This window comes from Notothenia rossii, assembly GCF_949606895.1.
Source record: "Notothenia rossii genome assembly, chromosome: 2".
Lineage (NCBI taxonomy): Eukaryota > Metazoa > Chordata > Actinopteri > Perciformes > Nototheniidae > Notothenia > Notothenia rossii.
This window is the reverse complement of record NC_136904.1, coordinates 20,934,494-20,948,601: the sequence shown is the minus strand read 5'-3', so window position 1 is coordinate 20,948,601 and position 14,108 is coordinate 20,934,494. Positions and strand designations below refer to the sequence as shown.

The 14,108-nt window shown below is 40.6% G+C and overlaps 1 protein-coding gene across 2 annotated transcripts; it reads right to left on the bottom strand.

Annotated features, from left to right (window-relative positions):
- Nucleotides 1-1,696: 1,696 nt before the first annotated feature.
- On the bottom strand, nt 1,697-7,542 carry ist1 (IST1 factor associated with ESCRT-III). 2 transcript variants are annotated; one of them, XM_079664077.1, is made up of 10 exons: nt 7,388-7,542; nt 6,697-6,797; nt 6,390-6,570; nt 5,856-5,943; nt 5,653-5,736; nt 5,338-5,448; nt 5,018-5,242; nt 4,326-4,424; nt 3,791-3,833; nt 1,697-3,379 (listed from the first exon to the last, which is right to left on the bottom strand). In XM_079664077.1, exons 2-10 carry the CDS (start codon nt 6,782-6,784, stop codon nt 3,213-3,215), a joined length of 1,086 nt encoding a protein of 361 aa, XP_079520203.1. In that variant the 5' UTR covers nt 6,785-6,797; nt 7,388-7,542; the 3' UTR covers nt 1,697-3,212. The 2 variants fall into 2 exon arrangements, with proteins under 2 accessions (XP_079520203.1, XP_079520204.1); XM_079664078.1 differs by having other exon boundaries at nt 6,697-6,793; nt 7,388-7,506.
- Nucleotides 7,543-14,108: the final 6,566 nt, after the last annotated feature.

The window sequence follows — 14,108 nt, the reverse complement described above, 5'->3', positions numbered from 1 at the left end:
GCTTTCAGACGTAGTTAATTAAGTGACCTATCCGATAATAATCCAATGCAGAGGAAATAATGTTATATAATACATTATTTTATATATATTAAATATTTATATATTTATTCTTATATAGTCTTATATATAAAACTGGCCCTTTGAGTACATGATGCTAATGTGGCCCGAGTTGAAATTGAGTTTGACACCCCTGCTCTAGACTCTAGAATTGCATCAAAATTCATGTAAAACACCAACATAAAAAATAACTAAAGAAAAGATTGCTGTCTGATCACAATCACTATTCAATAACCATCACTAACAATCTGGACAATTGCCTGAGGGCTTCCATCCCCTGCACTGGACAGGAAGTCTGTGAAGTCTGATAGGCACACACACAACATATTAGAACTATATAATGATGATCTCAACACTGATTAGATCATTCTCCAATAAAACCAGCCTGTGATTATCCCTTTTGCAAAATGCATCCTTTCAGTGGAATAACCTTGAAAGAAAAAAGATACTTGCTGTTTATTAGTGAGCTGCACTGTGTGTTTTTGTATTTCTCTGTACATCACTTTGGTCTGAAGGTTTTAAAATGCTTTATAGATAAAGTTGGATTGGATTGGATTGCTGCTGTATCAGGAGCCATCTTTTTTCTTTACAGGTTTCAGCAGAGAAGCCCGACCACATTCATGCCACAGTAATTGGCTGCAAAACATCACCGAGCAGAAGGAGGAGTGGACCTCATCAATGCTGCTGTATTCTGAGATAGTTATGATACGTTTGTCAGTTTATGATGTGTTTCAGGAGCCTGGAGTGACAACAAAAAGTATACAAGGTAAAGAAAAGCCTTGGCCCCTTTCCCCTGGCTGGGTTAAACATAAACCTCAGTCTGTCACTGGGACACAAATCAGATAGGTGTCATTGTGATGTGACGTATGCTAAAAATAATGTGAGGCGATCAACTCAAATCATTTATTTTAAACACCTCTAATAACATCTAGCTCTTGTTTCTGGTAGGTTGAATACATTTGAGGGGAAAGAGAGCATTTTAAGTGCATGGCATGTAAACTAACTTGATTTGTATATTCAACAAAGCAGTCTGAAGAGTGGTTGACCTTTCTCGGTGAAAACATTTCCAGCTCATTCACACCAACACCACTTCACAAACAGACCTTGGAATGTAAACCAAAAGTCTGAGGTGGACTACCAAACCCTCAGTGCTGAGTAAAGACATAATAATATCCTAAAAAAGCCAATTGTCTGCCACATGTTGTATTACACAATGAGCGCTAATCATCAGGAACAAAGATACAGTCAATTTCAACTTTGGAGCTATTTCTGATTGTCAAAATATTTCAATTTAGTGACCAGAATGCTAATGGTTGACACTATTTCCCATCTTCCAAGCTGCCCTTACATGTGCCCCTTAAAGATTTCAGTTGAGTTTAACTTCATATATTAGTACGCAGGTAAACATGTCTTAATATGATGCAGGATTGACCAGACGGGACTATTATGATACAGAAAGAAGACAAACAGATTATCTGACTAAGAAAATCCAAAGCTCATAAAGCTTTACATTAAGTAAATGTTTATTGTAGGTCAGTGTTTTCCTTTACACCGAGGACCCCTACTGGTAGTTACTTGACATCACAGTAATATAAACAGGACGTTGTAAACATAAAGAGTAAAAACAAATTGTACCAGCTTCCAGTTCTAAATCATCTTTTATTCAATTGTTACTTCAGTATACAGTGGAAAATAATTATTTCTGCAATCAGACACCATTGTGTTTCTCAATGTTTAGCATGAGAGAACAGTCAGACATAGAAAAGACAGTGAGCAGATCAGAGTTCTGTTAGTGTTAATATTTATACTCCGCCAACACAAGTTAGACCTATCCATGAACTGTGTCCATCACCCAGCTGGAAAGCTTTAATTTATAAAGCTCTTCTTCACTTCCAGAGATCACTGAATCATTTATTAGAAGCCACCATTCATTTGCCATGCAAGAAGAGCTGGGTGTGTACACTCTGTACAGCAAAAGCCTGCAACGCACATCTCTATTGCTAGAACAGCAGTTTTCATCAAATTCTGAAGTTGTTAGGGAGTTGTTCATGGGCAGAGCAAATAAAGCAACGTGTGATCTGATCCTAACAGGAAAGATGTATCTGATGGATAACACATGCATAATCCTTCAGACTGACAAGGCCTCTGATGAAAAATGGTAACTAAGGCAAATGCAGTGGAACACATACTAGTATGGGACACAAACAAAAATGGCTTGAGTACTAAACAATAAAAAGAAAAGGGGAAGATATTTGGTAGGACAGGCGTTCAAAGGAGCAAAACAACTATTTGGAGATTTACAGATATGTCAAATATTATGCAACTCCCTACAATTAAACTATTGCTTTACAGTTCAATCGTTCGTGTAGATAGGATTATCATACACTGTTTTATCACTTTACATCTGTGCCCCACCACACCTGTAACATATTTGAAAGGCGTCACATTGGGCTTTAACTGGAAGACTCATAGGTCCTTATTCTGATATAAATAAACCTGGAAGAAGTGGAGTGTTTCAAAATATGCTTTCTACACAGCTTACACTGACTGACTGCACAACACTCAAAGGGCCTTCCCTCGGAAACAAGCTCTAGCTTTTGTAGTTGGCCCCTCCCCATGAAACTGGGGCGGCAAGTCGGGCTGGTTTGACTAGTCTGATTCAGGAGTGTGCGACACAGTGGCAAAGATCACAGCAACAGAGCATGTGCAAAGAAGAATCAAGGCATGTTTTCAAAATATTCTTCAGACCCCAAAAGACCCCTTGGAAAAGCAACAATTTAAAAAGTTTGGTTATATAAAATGTTACACAGGCAAATTTGAAAACAATAAAAGTTGGTGTGACTCTAAATGGAGTGAACGGGGGTCAACACTAATATGATTGCATGAACTAATATATAATATGTGCCCTACAGAAAGAAAGCAAAACATAAGCTACTCAATGGTACTGCCAAGAGTCGTTCGATTTTTGCTAACTGTCAAGGTCATGTTTATAAAAATGAGGTAAGAATAGAGGTATTTTGAATATCTATGTTATATTACCATGGGAGGGGGGGATGTCCAAATCTTAATATCGGAGCCATGAACCTTTAACATGTTGGGATGTGTTTAGGTGGCGGCACAGGCTCAGTGTGTAGATTAAACCAGTGATATAGCATTTAGGTCTTCTTCTTCAGCTCCTCAAATCTCCGCGTTAAGTCATCAAAGTCGATGTCATCTGAGCTGGTGGTGTTTTTGCCGAAAGAGGCACTGGGGAGTGTGTCAGGAACCGAGGGGAGTTCTGGGAGAGAGTTGTTGTCAAACATCTGAGATGAAGGGCCAGGACCTGAGAGCAATACATGGAGTTCAATTTACTTTGTGTTGCCTGTGATGCCACAGCCTGAAATTCTATGACTTTCTGCCAGAGACCAAAAACACATCAGTAATATTTAATCTATAGTTAGGGGTTTTTTTTATATTCATGTACATAAATACATACACAATCCTGCGGCAGGAAATACTCATCACGGCAGTTAATCTGCTTCTGCATATTGTTCCCAACAAATACACAATCTACTCTTATTTAAGTAACATTTGCTAAATAGTTTAGTGCGATTAAGTCTATATATCTTTAAACATGTTTTAAAAAAAGAAGGAATGAACACATTTAGGATTGAATGATTATTTTTGATTTGTTGACAATACCAAACATAAAGAATATCTCCAGTCTTATCCTACTATTGTTTGCAGAACTCACCTACAGCCTGGGAAGGAAAAGGTTTGTCATTTAGGTCATCAATCTGAAACACAGGGGAAATGTTTAAGGGGAGTATCTCTTCATATTGTAATAAATAAAGTAAATATTGACGGTGTTAGTGTTGAGAAGGAATTATCAATTGTGTGTAACAACGAAGAAGGGAAACAGCAAGAAAGTAAAACAAAAAGGGAAAAGGGTTTTTAAGAAATGATCCCCCTCACTGTGTCTCACAGGCTTAGGGACGTAGCTAGGGTCAGCTTTCTTTAAAACGCACCTAACACTCATCTGTTCAATTTAGTCTCACTCTCTGATCAGTTAGTTAGTTAGTTAGTAATAAGGGAAGCACAAGCACGCCATGCTAACTATATCTTTAGAGATGAAGCTGGACCTGGGCTTAGAAGAAAATAGTTAGTGTCAAGTAGAGGACAGGCAAAACTGTAAGCTGAATGAACTGCTCTTCCCTGAGTGATGCCCTGCCCTGCCCGTCTGTCCATCTGGGGGTACAGGAAGGGATGGGAGGGGTTCTGTCACTTACAGACTCGTATGTGGGGGGGCAGGTGGGCAGCTGAGGGGGTGGCCCTCCTCCCATAGGGTGCTGGAAGTTGTTGTAGGTTCCAATGGGATTAAACGGTTCCTGGAGGAAAACAAGAGGTTCAAGTCTGATAGAAGGGATAATGATGAACAGTGACGACTGCTAAACTACTTCTTTATCACATTGCTACACAGTCACCGTCATCATTGCAATAATCATTAATGCCTGGAAACTTTTTCAAGAAAATACCAAAACCTGTCCTCAATAATATCGTTTGAATACTTTAAGTAGCCTGGAAATTAAACAAGTTTAGAGGAGTTTCTAAAAGGTATTTCTTCAATGCTTTGAGCACCAATAATTCCATTAAGCGTAGGTATTGTGGGCTGGTAGGCAAAGTTTTCATGATACGGGTGAAATGTCTTTCTAAAGCTAGTTATGAGAACCCAAAGTTGATCTTGTCATGAGTGGTTGTATTATATTGTTTTAAGTACTTATTTTGAATTTATAATAATTATCAAGGCAATATTGTATATTTCAGACTTTTGAATTTAATAGCAACCCGTCGTTGGCGGATATGACGATTATTGAGGATTTTATCCATGATGCCAATCGTTCTCCTACAGGTTTTCCACACCCAAATGTATAATTCACAAACAGAATAATAAACAACAGGGTCTTTTAAATGAATCTCTTACGCCTCCTTTGGGGGTTGGATAGTTGAAAGCTGATGGCATGGGCATATGCATGGGCATGGGCATAGGCATGGCACCCATAGGAACAGTGAAACCTCCTCCTCCTCCTCCTCCACCACCACCACCACCTCCACCACCACCTCCTCCTCCTCCTCCTCCTCCTCTACCGCCCCTCCTGTCATTGTCCACGTCAATCAGGTCTGCTTCCTCTCCGGGATACACCTCAGGCTGTCAGGACACAGGGGGAGATGAGTGGGTAAATAAACAAAATGCATGACTTCATCTTTCATAGTGAATTATAGAATAGATTATTTATCACTCACGCGAACCATGGCGTCAGGTTCATACGGCACATTATAGTTCTTGGCGATCTCTATCAGGTAGCGCTCCACCAAGATCTTGGGCGGGGCCTCCACACCCAGTTTGTGCATCAGCTATAAACACATCAAATAGTTGATCAGATGATAAAAAGATACCAGGCAAGGTGTTCTCCTTGTGTCGTCTGAGTGTGTTCTCTGTGTGTGGTCAAAAACTGTATGGGCCTTCGGGCGGAACCTCTCACCAACAAACATAGGTTCCTACCTTTATACCCATAGTTAATTGGCTCCTACAGGCCAGTTAGTGGAAAAGGTGCCTACCCTATCGTTGACTGTGCCAATCTGGTTTGTCCTGCACAGTTTTCCGTACTCCTTGCTGTATTTTGCACAGAGCTGCTCGGATACCTGATAGAATCATTTAGAGATAAAAAAATGTCATGAATTGACATAACAGTAAAAAAATACAACAGAACTTGTTAAATAGTGTTGCCATCAGTACAATGTTTTGTATAGACAGTACTTACAGTTCTAAGTTCAGACACCTCTGCCTGGATACGAGGCGCTGCCCAGATGAGGGTGGACACTGCCTCCTGTAGGCCTGGGTCCAGTTCCCTGATTGGAGGAACATAACGGGTTAAAAAGAACACGAAGCCTGAACATTTTTTTTATTAAGTGTAACCCTCACACTCTCCATAGTTGAGGGCTCCAGTTTACAAAATTATTGTTTGTTCAAAAAATGTCAGATAAACTGTGAAAATGTCCATCCCAGTTTCCCAAAGTCGAAGGGATTCCATTTAAATTCCTTCTTTTGTCATTCCAAAACCCAGAAATATTCAGTTCAAACTGAGAAAAGTACAATGAGCACCGTCTTTGAGAGGTTGAAAAAGCCTATGCCTATATTGCATTCAAATAATTACTTCGATTATCAAAATAGTTGGCAACTATTTTTCTGTAGATTCATTGCTTGTCTTTATCGTATTGAGGTCACTTCCTGGACAATGTGCGGTCAGTATGTTAAATAAAAGTAGTATAGTGCACTTCTTTGGTTAGAAACTCACTTCATGGACTGTATGAGGCCAAAGCGAGTCAGAAGCAGGTCGCAGTAAAGCTCCAGGATCTCCATGGCTTCCACCAGATAGTCTTCTCTGATAATGTGCTCCACACGGATCCGTGCCCGCTCATCTTTTCCAGAAGACAGGTAATCTGCTATCTCCTTCCTTGCCTTTTGAGCGAGCTCAGCTTCATTATAAATGTGTGAATTGGAGAAAGTACACGGTCAATAAATGGATGAATAGACAAATAATACCACTAATTCCACATCAACTGTGGAATAATAGAATCAAGGTGAATCAGCACAATACTTACTTTTCTTCTTCTCCAGGAGTTTGAGTCGGTTAATGACCAGACGCAGGTTGACTCTTAGCCTCTCTGCTTTGAAACCTCCTCCCAGCATGATTATAGACTATCTGCGGGAGAGAGACAATGAGAATAGCAAAAAAATAAACACGGAACCATACATCCATTGTCAACCTAAAGAATCCATCTGACCTCGCCCCCTAACTCTGATCCTGTGAGTCACTTAATCATGTGAGCATGACTAAATCATCGAAACATTATGACTGCGCAGATTTACTCTAAACAATCCCAACACACAAACGAAAACAGGAGGTTAACAAACAGAAACTACCTACATGTTTGACAGCTCGTGTCAGTTAGCTTTAGCCCGACGAACAGCTAGGGAAGCTCACGTTACCTATGTCACGCTATTTTAATCTTTAACATGTTATCTATTTAATTTCTTAGTTTTTGTCATCAACTGAATAATCCATACTATTGCTTATACGTTTAGAAACCCTGTATCCGTGTGGCCTACATTTACTGTTAAATAGAAATTGCTTTGTTAGCAGTCTATTCTGTTATCGTTTGTGCTCAGTTAGCTACCTAGCTCTCACTACAATGCTAGCAAAAACAAAACAAATGTATCAGACACACAAAGTAGTTAAAACACTTGGATAGTTTAAAACGTTAAACGGATCATAAAGAGACAGTAACTCACCTGTAAATGCTAGTGAAGCGTACACCACAACAACTTATGTGGGTTTCTGTCTGTTTGGTTTCGTCGTCTAGTTCACTTCCGTGATGATCTGTGGTGACGTCATGGGTATTTTTTTCTGGAAGGGCGGGTCTTCGGGCGTCAACGACAGGTGACCGAAACACTATCACGTACTGTGAGTAGGCCTGGAGGCTAAAAAATGACTATTACTACTTAGTCCTACATCATAGTACTTCAGGTTTATCTTTTATTATACGTCGTACGTTAGAGGGAAATATTAAACTTTCAATTCAAACTTTACAAAAGGTCCATAGCCATAAAAAAGGAAAAGTGGACATGATAAACCCACAACTATTCATAATGTAGTAACAAATAAAACAATTAATTTAGGGCAGGATTAGGGCTCTATATTGATGCTTTTGTCAAACTAATCCATGCGACATAAAAGTGTACAACAGAACACAATAAGTGAAACATCACAAACTGACCGTTGAAGTAACTCAACTGTTTGGGAACCTGAAGAAACTACCTCATTGAATCATTGTTAGCAGCTATGAGCCTTACATAATATTTTTTTCTGTAGCTGTAAGGTGTGGCTAAAGCTGTAAATAACAATTTACATTGATAAAACGCATGCTAACCTTTCTAAGTAACATATTAGCCATAAAATATAGTTTACGTTTCATCATTTGAATCATCATGAAACTGGCCAGGGTATTTTATTTTCTTGCTTGTCATGAGAGGAATACCATACAAGTGAAAAACTCACTGCGTTTAATCTCTGACTGTCTGACTTTTATATTGCACAAGGCACATATTTGTCATGTACTGGTTATCAAACACTACACAAACTACTGAACTTAAGTGAATTGTTACATTCAATAAACTAGCAGTACTCATACTTATTAAAAATGTGAAGGCTATAGATTTTGAATTTGTGCAAATGTTAACCTTATGTACACATACCTTATTGTTTGCCAGTTATGTGTATATTTCTACATATCTTGAAAACCTGTGGGTCTTTATAGTCCAGCAGCAAGTCCTCAAAAAAGGCTTTAGTTTTCGAGATACCCCTACCCGAGGTAGAACAAATGACAACAATGATTTTTCTTATCTTTAGGGTCTCCCATTAATGAGATTGATTGTTGTCAAATTTTATTTTGGGGGAAAAAATGTTTTTTTGGTTGTTCTTTAGAAGTACCCCAATCCCTGAAAAAGAGCCAAATTAGACCAGGCCGAATGTGGGAAAGGTGACAAAAAAGCCCATAACTTGAGAATGACAACTATTTTCCTCTTCAGATTTGCTGAGGTATGAACCAGGTGGCTGTCCTACATCACCAAATAGTCAGACAATTATTTAACTAAAGAAATACTGAATTATAGTCCTGTAAACTTAGCTTTAGTTTAGACGGAAATTGTACTTTTTGGTGATAGGAACATAGGACTCAATCACTTTTCTCTCATTTATCAGAAAAACAGAAATCCCTAAAAAATATACCATTACTGAATTGTCTAGGGTGCTATTGAACACTAACCAGTAGTTGTATGGAAATATCTGGTACAGTTCTATTGCAAATGAGATTTCTTTAGACATAGGCCTACTCTTTTCTGATACAGTCAAACTCAGAATGGGGATAATAGCCTATAAATTAAGAATGCTCACTCTGATGATCATCATATTTGGAGAGGGAAATTCTAGGTGGCTGAACTACATCACCAAATAGTCAGAATAACAGTAACCCAATACAATCAAGTGTATTAGTTCTAAATTGCAAGCCTCTAAAACATAGGTGTAAATAGTACAGGTTGTATTGAAACTGGAACCTCAATTCAAAGTACAGTATATAAATCATCAAATAATTCGGTGAGAGGTCAAGTATATAGATACTAGAATATAATGTTAAATGTCAGGTTCCTCAGAAACGTTAGGGGACACATGTTGACATTCTGCACAGCAGGTGCAGAACCCCGTACAGGGAAGGCCAACAGAGAGGCACTGGCCCTTTCCACTCTCTCCACACTTTGCATCTTTGCAATACAAGTGAGTAATGGCTCTCTCTTCTGTAGGTGCTGGGGGTTTTGTAAATAGCACTGGTTGAATGGCCCCATCTCTGACAATCAACCCCCTGCAAACAGGACTCCATAACAAGGGCTTGGGTTCGGGCTGTGACACCATATCGCTGTCTGAAACATTGCTCTTTACATGTTGTTGAAATGCATCCTCTGTTGGCGGCAGATTCTCCAAGGCTGCATCTGTTGTTGATGCAATTATGAACCTCAGTTCATCCAAGTGTGTGCACATCAGTCCAATTTCCTTTTTCTTTTTTCCATATATAGCAGAAGCGCAAATTCTCTTGCGACTGGCAAAGACTCTTCCAAGCTGGCAGAGAGTCCAAAATGGGCCAGATCTTTGAGCTCGCTGAGATGGGTCTTGAGTTTGGTGAATGCTGTTGTCTTTCCTATTCTGTACAAACTACTTGTTGTGCCACAGCCAGTGAGTGCATGACATGCTGGTAGACAGTTAGACATGTGGTTTCCGGCCAGATTCAGGACCATCTCCAACTAAACGGCCTCTTTGAGAAATTCCAGTCCGGTTTCCGTTCCGCCCACAACACTGAAACAGCTCTGGTCAGGGTCACAAACGACCTGCTGATGCTGATTGTCTTTCCTATTCTCTACTACTTGTTGTGCCACAGCCAGTGAGTGCACGACATGCTGGTAGACAGTTAGAAATGTCTTTTCCAATTTTCTCACATATGGTGTTGATGGGGACATATCTCTCTCTCATTCCATGGCCTGCATGCATGTACACTAGAGATGAACCACACATGTATTTGCTTGCATAATATATGAGCAGTACTTCCACACCTGTGTCATCAGACCTCACAATGATGTGGGAATATGACTCTGCAAGATGTATGGCATGGAGCACCATTCTTGTGTCTGCCTCCTCCTGATCACTGTACAGTGACGCAAACTGCTGACTCCTGCTGTGCAGATGCTCTTCACCTCCTCCCCTTTGTCAAACCCTGAGTGTAGTCTCTGTGGGGCAGCAGTGACAATGTAGTTGCTCACAAACATGCACAGTGCAGTCTTGTTTCCTCTACTCCTCAAGTACTTCCTGTAGTTTGGGACATTTGTTTTGCCAGCCTCTCCAGGTCTTTGATTGACTGTGGGCTGTCATACCTGTCAAATACCACGACTAAACATTGCATTTCTTTTTTCAAAAAACAAATGTCCCAAACAAGACTGCACTCTGCATGTTTGTGAGCAACTACATTGCCACTCCTGCCCCACAGAGACTACACTCAGGGTTTGACAAAGGGGAGGAGATGAAGAGCATCTGCACAGCAGGAGTAAGCAGTTTGACATCACTGTACAGTGATCAGGAGGAGGCAGACACAAGGATGGTGCTCCATGCCATACATCTTGCAGAGTAATATTCCCGCATCATCGTGAGGTCTGATGACACAGGTGTAGAAGTACTGCTCATATATTATGCAAGCAAAAACAGGTTTGGTTCATCTCCATTGTACATGCATGCAGGCCATGGAATGAGAGAGATATATGTCCCAATCAACAAAATTGGAAAATACATAATAATAATAATAATAAATTGCATTTGTAAAGCACCTTTCATTGCCAAAAGCAATCCCAAAGTGCCACAAGAGGCGTAAGAAACAAACAAAAATAAACAAAAGTCTAATCAAAGGCTTTTTTTAAAGAAAGGTTTTTAGGCCTTTCTTAAGGGCTTCAGTGGTCTGTGGAGTCCTCAGGTGGTCTGGGAGGGAATTCCACAGGTGAGGAGCAGCTGCACAGAAAGCCCGATCCCCCATTGTGCGGAGTTTGGTCCTGGGGGGCGAAGCAGATGGTTTGTTGTGGAACGGAGGTTGCGTGTGGAGGTTTGTGATGTGAGTAGTTATTTCAGGTATGAAGGAGCATTCCCGTGGATGCACTGATCTTGTATTCAATCCTGAATGAGACAGGAAGCCAGTGGAAGGAATGAAGAACAGGGGTGATGTGGTTGTACTTTCTCACCCTCATCAGGATCCTAGCGGCACTGTTCTGTACGTATTGGAGCTTCTGAAAACTCCCGCTAGGAGTCCCGATGAGGAGAGAGTTACAATAGTCAAGCCTTGAAGAAACAAAGACATGGACCTGTTGTTCAGCATCTGACAGGACTTTTGCAATGTTCCTGAGGTGGTAGTAGGAGGTTTTGCACAGGTGTTTGATGTGGGTGTCAAAGGTCAGATGTCGGTCAAATCTTACATCCAGGTTGGTAACTGCTGTGGAGAGGGGTATGTTTTGGCCAGAAAAGGTGATGTGGGTTATGGGGGATGACTGGACCTGGTTTGGTGTGCCAACTAAAATAGCTTCTGTTTTGGAGCTATTTAGCTGAAGGAAGTTTTGTTGCATCCAAGCCTTTATCTCCTCAATGCAGGTGTTAAAGGATGTTGATGGGAACGGTGATGATGATGGTGACATTGAGGATGCATGTGGGATAGGGTCTGTCTTTATATATAGCTGCGTGTCATCAGCGTAGCAATGGAATGATATTCCATGCTGGCTGATGACACGAGTGTACAGGGTGAACAGAGTGGGCCCGAGGACCGACCCTTGAGGGACATCACAGGTGACAGGGTGTGTCTGGGACCTCGCACCTCCCAAGGAGACGAACTCTGTTCTTCCAGACAGGTAGGACTGGAACTAGCTCAGGGCGGAGTCAAAGAGTCCAATGGTGTATTAGAGGCGCTGAAGGAGGATGTTATGGCCGACAGTGTCGAATGCTGCAGTCAGATCCAGGAGGATGAGGAGAGATGGGGAAACAGTGTCAGCCACCATCAGCAGGTTGTTTGTGACCCTGAACAGAGCTGTTTTAGTGCTGTGGGCGGAACGGAAACCGGACTTGAATTTCTCAAAGAGGCCGTTTAGTTGGAGATGGTCCTGAAGCTGGGCGGAAACCACATGTCTAACTGTCTACCAGCATGTCATGCAGTCACTGGCTGTGGCACAACAAGTAGTTTGTACAGAATAGGAAAGACAACAGCATTCACCAAACTGAAGGACCCATCTCAGCGAGCTCAAAGATCTGGCCCATTTTGGACTCTCTGCCAGCTTGGAAGAGTCTTTGCCAGTTGCAAGAGAATTTGCGCTTCTGCTATACTGTATGGAAAAAAGGAAATTGGACTGATGTGCACACACTTGGATGAACTGAGGTTCATAATTGCATCAACAACAGATGCAGCCTCGGAAAATCTGCTGCCAATAGAGAATGCTTTTCAACAACATGTAAAGAGCAATGTGTCAGACAGTGATATGGTGTCACAGCCCGAACCCAAACCCTTGTTATGGAGTCCTGTTGGCAAGGGGTGGATTGTCAGAGATGGGGCCATTCAACCAGTGCTATTTACAAAACCCCCAGCACCTACAGAAGTGAGAGATATTACTCACTTGTATTGCAAAGATGCAAAGTGTGGAGAGAGTGGAAAGTGCCAGTGCCTCTCTGTTGGCCTTCCCTGTACGGAGTTCTGCACCTGCTGAATGTCAACATGTGTCCCCTAACGTTTCTGAGGAACCTGACATTTAACATCATATTCTAGTATCTATATACTTGACCTCTCACAGAATTATTTGATGATTTGTATACTGTACTTTGAATTAAGGTTCCAGTTTCAATAAAACCTGTACTATTTATACCTATGTTTTAGAGGCTTGCAATTTAGAACTAGTACACTTGATTGTATTGGGTTACTCTTATTCTGACTATGTGGTGATGTAGTTCAGCCACCTAGAATTTCCCTCTCCAAATACAATGACCATCAGAGTGAGCATTCTTAACTTATAAGCTATTGTGACACTTATCCCCCATTCGGAATGTGACTGTATCAGAAAAGAGTAGGCCTATGTCTAAAGAAATCTCATTTGCAATAGAACTGTACCAGATATTTCCATACAACTACTGGTTAGTGTTCAATAGCACCCTAGAAAATTCAGTAATGGTATATTTTTTAGGGATTTCTGTTTTTTTGATAAATGAGAGAAAAGTGATTGAGTCCTATGTTCCTATCACCAAAAAGTACAATTTCCGTCTAAACTAAAGCTAAGTTTACCGGAATATAATTCAGTATTTTCTTAGTTAAATAATTGTCTGACTATTTGGTGATGTAGGACAGACACCTGGTTCATACCTCAGCAAACTGAAGAGGAAAAGAGTGATCAATCTCAAGTTATGGGCTTTTTTGTCACCTTTCCCATATTCGGCCTGGTCTAATTGGGCTCTTTTTCAGGGATTGGGGTAGTTCTAAAAAACAACCAAAAAAACATTTTTTCCCCCAAAATAAAATTTGACAACAATCAATTTCATTAATGGGAGACCCTAAAGATAAAAAAAATTGTGTTGTCATTTGTTCTACCTCGGGTAGGGGTATCTCACAATCTGAGGGCCCTTCCTGCTGGACTATTAGACAAGAACTGTATATTAGGTGGTATTTTCCTGTGAATTAAAGTGGACCTATCATGCTATATTTGAATAATATAGTGTAGGACCATACCTATATAAGGCATATTTATACTTTTTATTTTTCAAAATACCGATCATGCATTTTAGCCACTCCTCATTTCGCTCACTTTAACAATGTCTTTGCATGGGCTGATTCTGTGAGAACAGCACCATCTACAGGCCTGGCATATGTACTACAGCGTCTCCAGCGCTTTGGAACGGCAA